This window comes from Sardina pilchardus, chromosome 22 (assembly GCF_963854185.1).
Source record: "Sardina pilchardus chromosome 22, fSarPil1.1, whole genome shotgun sequence".
NCBI classification, from domain to species: domain Eukaryota; kingdom Metazoa; phylum Chordata; class Actinopteri; order Clupeiformes; family Clupeidae; genus Sardina; species Sardina pilchardus.
In genome coordinates, this window is record NC_085015.1 from 370,001 (window position 1) to 374,561 (window position 4,561).

The 4,561-nt window shown below is 45.2% G+C and overlaps 1 protein-coding gene across 3 annotated transcripts in view; it reads left to right on the forward strand.

The window, feature by feature from the left end:
* The window catches only part of sez6l2 (seizure related 6 homolog (mouse)-like 2), a 30,234-nt gene extending 26,478 nt beyond the window's left edge, over nt 1-3,756 (forward strand). For all 3 annotated transcript variants that reach the window (XM_062526844.1, XM_062526842.1, XM_062526843.1), the window contains exons 18-19: nt 141-252; nt 3,540-3,756. In XM_062526844.1, coding sequence (XP_062382828.1) covers nt 141-252; nt 3,540-3,569 — 142 coding nt within the window. In that variant the 3' untranslated portion in view covers nt 3,570-3,756. The remainder of the gene's footprint in view (nt 1-140; nt 253-3,539) is intronic.
* The last annotated feature ends 805 nt before the right edge of the window (nt 3,757-4,561 follow it).

A 4,561-nucleotide genomic window follows, 5' to 3' on the forward strand; every position in this document is an offset into this window, starting at 1 on the left:
GATCTTAAATCTTTGACTGAATTCCATCTTCACCAAATCATACAGGCTTCTAACTTGACGGTACGGTGTGTGTGTGTGTGTGTGTGTGTGTGTGTGTGTGTGTGTGTGTGTGTGTGTGTGTGTGTTTCTCTCTCTCTCAGTGTGTGTAGGCTGCACTGGAAGCCGCTGTTCTGGAAGTCTCTCTCTCACACACATTCTTACAGTCCGATTACAGTGGAGTCCGACTTCAACAACCCTCTCTATGAGGCTGGGGTGAGACACACACACACACACACACACACACACACACACACACGCATACTTGGGCGCATCAAGTGCTCCTCCTTCTCTCAGAAACTCTTCTATGGTGGATAATATTATGCCATTTGATGAATAAACAATAAATATGAAGTTTGGTGAAGATTGATAATGATCATGGGGTAATATAATCTTCGTTACACAATATTTAAACTTAATAATGTCAATTAGTGACATATATAACTTCTGTTTACAAAAAACATAACAGTTGCATGTATTTTGAAAGTCTAACATTTACAATTGTTGGTGAACATTGTACATTTTCCCTAGCACGATATGACATCATTAAATTTAAATGTAGTTTCTAAAATGGATAGTTCCGGTCCTTGATTGTGATTGGCTGAATCACGTTCCATGCCGTTGTAAATATCACGATAAACTGACACCTTGACCGCATTTCGTTCTATAGTAATGCACTACCACAAAACTAGCACAAAAGTTAGAGTGAAGAAAGATTATCTATGAATACATCGTTACATTGTCGTTGCTGTGCCTTAGTTTCATGAAATCTTGCTAGATCGACGTAGTAACCGTTTTAGAAAAGCAATAAGCCACTCGAGTCCGTGGGATATACGGTATAACTCCGCTTCGCGTCATGCCTAACAACGCCTCTTAGCTGTTCGATTATACAGTATAACCCACGGCCTCTCGGGGCTTATTACCTCCGGCAAGGAGGTTATGTTTTCATCGGGGACCGGCGTCTGTCTGTCTGTCTGTCTGTCTGTCTGTCTGTCTGTCTGTTAGCAAGATAACTCAAAAAGTAATGGATGGAATTCGGTCAGACATGACACAAGGAAGAAACTATTACATTTTGGGAGTGATCCGTAACACCGTCAGGATTCCAGAGCCGTTTATGTGTTTCGCTTAGTGGTGTGATGGCATGGTATGTTTGTGCAAAGTAACGTTATGTGGAGCCATATGGCTCATTGAATTGAAAAGGTAGGCTAAGGAATTGTTTAGGAAATAATAACGGCTAGTCATTGCTAACGTTAGCAATGCAATATCAGAGTTTGTTTCTCTGTCATTAAGCTGAGGAAAACAACATTAGCGCTTGCCATTGAAAGCTAGCAGCCTACGTTCCTGTTGGATCCTGCAGCAAGCTGGCAACCGCGACTCAGAGGAGAGGGGGAGGCGATACACCGCGCTACAGTATTTTGAAAGTAATTGCAGCCTACTCGTTTTGGCCAAAATCCTACATACGGTTCCTTTAGGCTATAGGGAATTGAACGCAACATACATGGATTTTTCATTTTAATTTTGTTTTTAATGGCAACCCACCCCGCAAATAAAGTTCTAATTTCTTTCCCCGCCCCAACCCGCGGGGTCCATGGGTTACGAGACGACCTGCGCATCACTAGTTCAAATGTATGACAACCTCGGAAGAACAATAGAGGCGGAGGTCTGCACTCTCTGAGTGCTTTTCTAGTTGCTGAAAGTGTAACTGCACCCTAAAATATGTTTTTTGAGCTGTTGATTGATTGAAATTACTCATAAGTGGTGACCTACACTATTACCAGGCTTAATATTGACAAAAATCGTGTTTCCCGAGAAAAGTAACATTTCGTATGATTTTGTATTGGAGATATAGCTTTCCGCGCCCTCTACAGGTTGAAACTTGCCATGGCATTTTGGTCCAAAATGCTATTGGAATGCTGACGTAGTCCTGCACTTTTCTGCCGAGACTACGTCACCGGGTCGTTACAAATTAGGAATGAAACGCCCCAACACCTGCTGCCCTGATTAGCCTACCTGTGATAAGCCATGTCTGCAGCACTCATTCCCAGATTGACACAAAATCACCATGGTTGATTGGCTGTGCTGCACTACCTTCCGAATTTCAGAACGTCCTGCCCATTTTGAAAGACTTTTTCAGAAATGTGAAGTGGGTGGAGTTATGGGGTGAAGTTACACTTTAAGTAAAGACCATTATTAGAAAATAGCCAAAATTGGCCATTGTCAAACTGAAGGTGCATTGTGGTACCCCTAGATCATTATCAATCTTCACCAAATTTCATATTTATTACCTCCGCCAAGGTTTTCATCGGAGACCGGCATCTGTTTGTTTGTCTGTCTGTCTGTCTGTCTGTCTGTTAGCAAGATAACTCAAAAAGTAATGGATGGATTTTGATGAAATTGTAAGGGAAGGTCAGACATGACCCAAGGAAGAAACGATAACATTTTGGGAGTGATCCGTAACACCGTTGGGATTTGAGCCGTTTATATGTTTCGCTTAGTGGTCACGTGGTGGCGATCGGAATAGTTCAGGTTCAAATGAAGAACAATACAGGCGGAGGTCTGCGCTCTCTGAGTGCTTTTCTAGTTGTTTATTCATCAAATGGCATAATATTATCCACCATAGAAGTGTTTTTGAGAGAAAGAGGGGCACTTGATGTGCCCTAACGCTTACTCACACACACTCTTACACACACACACGCATACTCACACACACTCTTACACACACACACACGCATACTCACACACACTCTTACACACACATACACGCTTACTCACACACACTCTTACACACACACACGCATACTCACACACACTCTTACACACACACACACACACACACACGCATACTCACACACACTCTTACACACACACACGCATACTCACACACACTCTTACACACACACACACACGCATACTCACACACACTCTTACACACACATACACGCTTACTCACACACACTCTTACACACACACACGCATACTCACACACACTCTTACACACACACACACACACACACGCATACTCACACACACTCTTACAGTCTGATTACAGTGGAGTCCGACTTTAACAACCCTATCTATGAGGCTGGGATGAGACACGCCAACTCACACACACTCACACACACACTCTTACACACACACACACGCATACTCACACACACACACACGCATACTCACACACACACACACACACAATCACACACACTCTCACACACACACGCATACTCACATACACTCTCACACAATCACACACACTCTCACACACACAAGCATACACACGCATACTCACACACACATGCATACTCACACACACTCTCACACAATCACACACACACGCATACTCACACACACTCTCACACAATCATACACACGCGCATACTCACACACACACACAAGCATACTCTCACACAAACACACACGCATACTCACACACAAAGACACACTCTCACACAATCACACACACACGCACACTCACACAGAGTGTAATCTGCTGTTTTCCTTCCTAGGACACGCGAGAGTATGAAGTGTCAATCTGAAGCCGTCAAACTTCCCATCCCTGGAGGACACACACACACACACACCCCTCTCCTCCTCCTCCTCCTCCTCCTCCTCCTCCTCCTCTCCTTAGGTTCATTAATGTTCTCCCTGTGCTCCCTCTCTTTCCCCTCTTCCCAGCACTAGACGACAAATATCACCCCTCTCCTCCTCCCCCTCCTCCTCTCCTCCCCCCTCCTCTCCTCCTCTCCTCTCCCTCTCCTCCTCCTCCCCCTCTCCTCTCCCTCTCCTCCTCCTCTCCTCCTCCTCCTCTCCTCTCCCTCTCCTCCCTCTCCTCCTCCTCTCCTCCGCCTCTCCTCCTCCTCCTCCTCCTCTCCTCCCTCTCCTCCTCCTCTCCTCCACCTCCTCCCCCTCTCCTCCTCTCCTTATGTACATTCCTCTCTCTCCTCTCTATCATCTGTTTCTCTCCCTCAAATTATCCATTGTTCATTTTTGCCTCCCTCCACCTCTCCACCTTCCATCCCTCCATTATTCCATCCCTCCGTTGTTCCATCGTTCCATCCCTTCATCTCAGTGGGATTCTGAATGGCAGCAAATGACACATGCAGGTGTGTGTGTATGTGTGTGTGTGTGTGTGTGTGTGTGTGTGTGTGTGTGTGTGTGCTCTTGTGCACATGCGTAGTATGTATTTCTGTGAGGATGTGTGTGTCTGTGTGTGTGTGTGTGTGTGTGTGTGTGTCTGTCTCTCTTCCGGATATTGTGATTGTTTCACCATTACTGTGTGTGTGCTTAGTGGTGTCTGTGTGGCATAGCACAAAACAGTGTGTGTGTATGTGTGTGTGTGTGTGTGTGTGTGTGTGTGATGGTGAAAGTGTGCTTGTGGGAGTGTGTGTAAAAGTGTCTGTGTGTGTGTGTGTGTGTGTGTGTGTGGTTAGAGGCATCTCTCAATTGTGTGTTTTCAAACATTTCTGTTCTCCTCTGGAAGGTGCCTTACAGAGAGCTGTGCTAAGTAAGTGTGTGTGTGTGTGTGTGT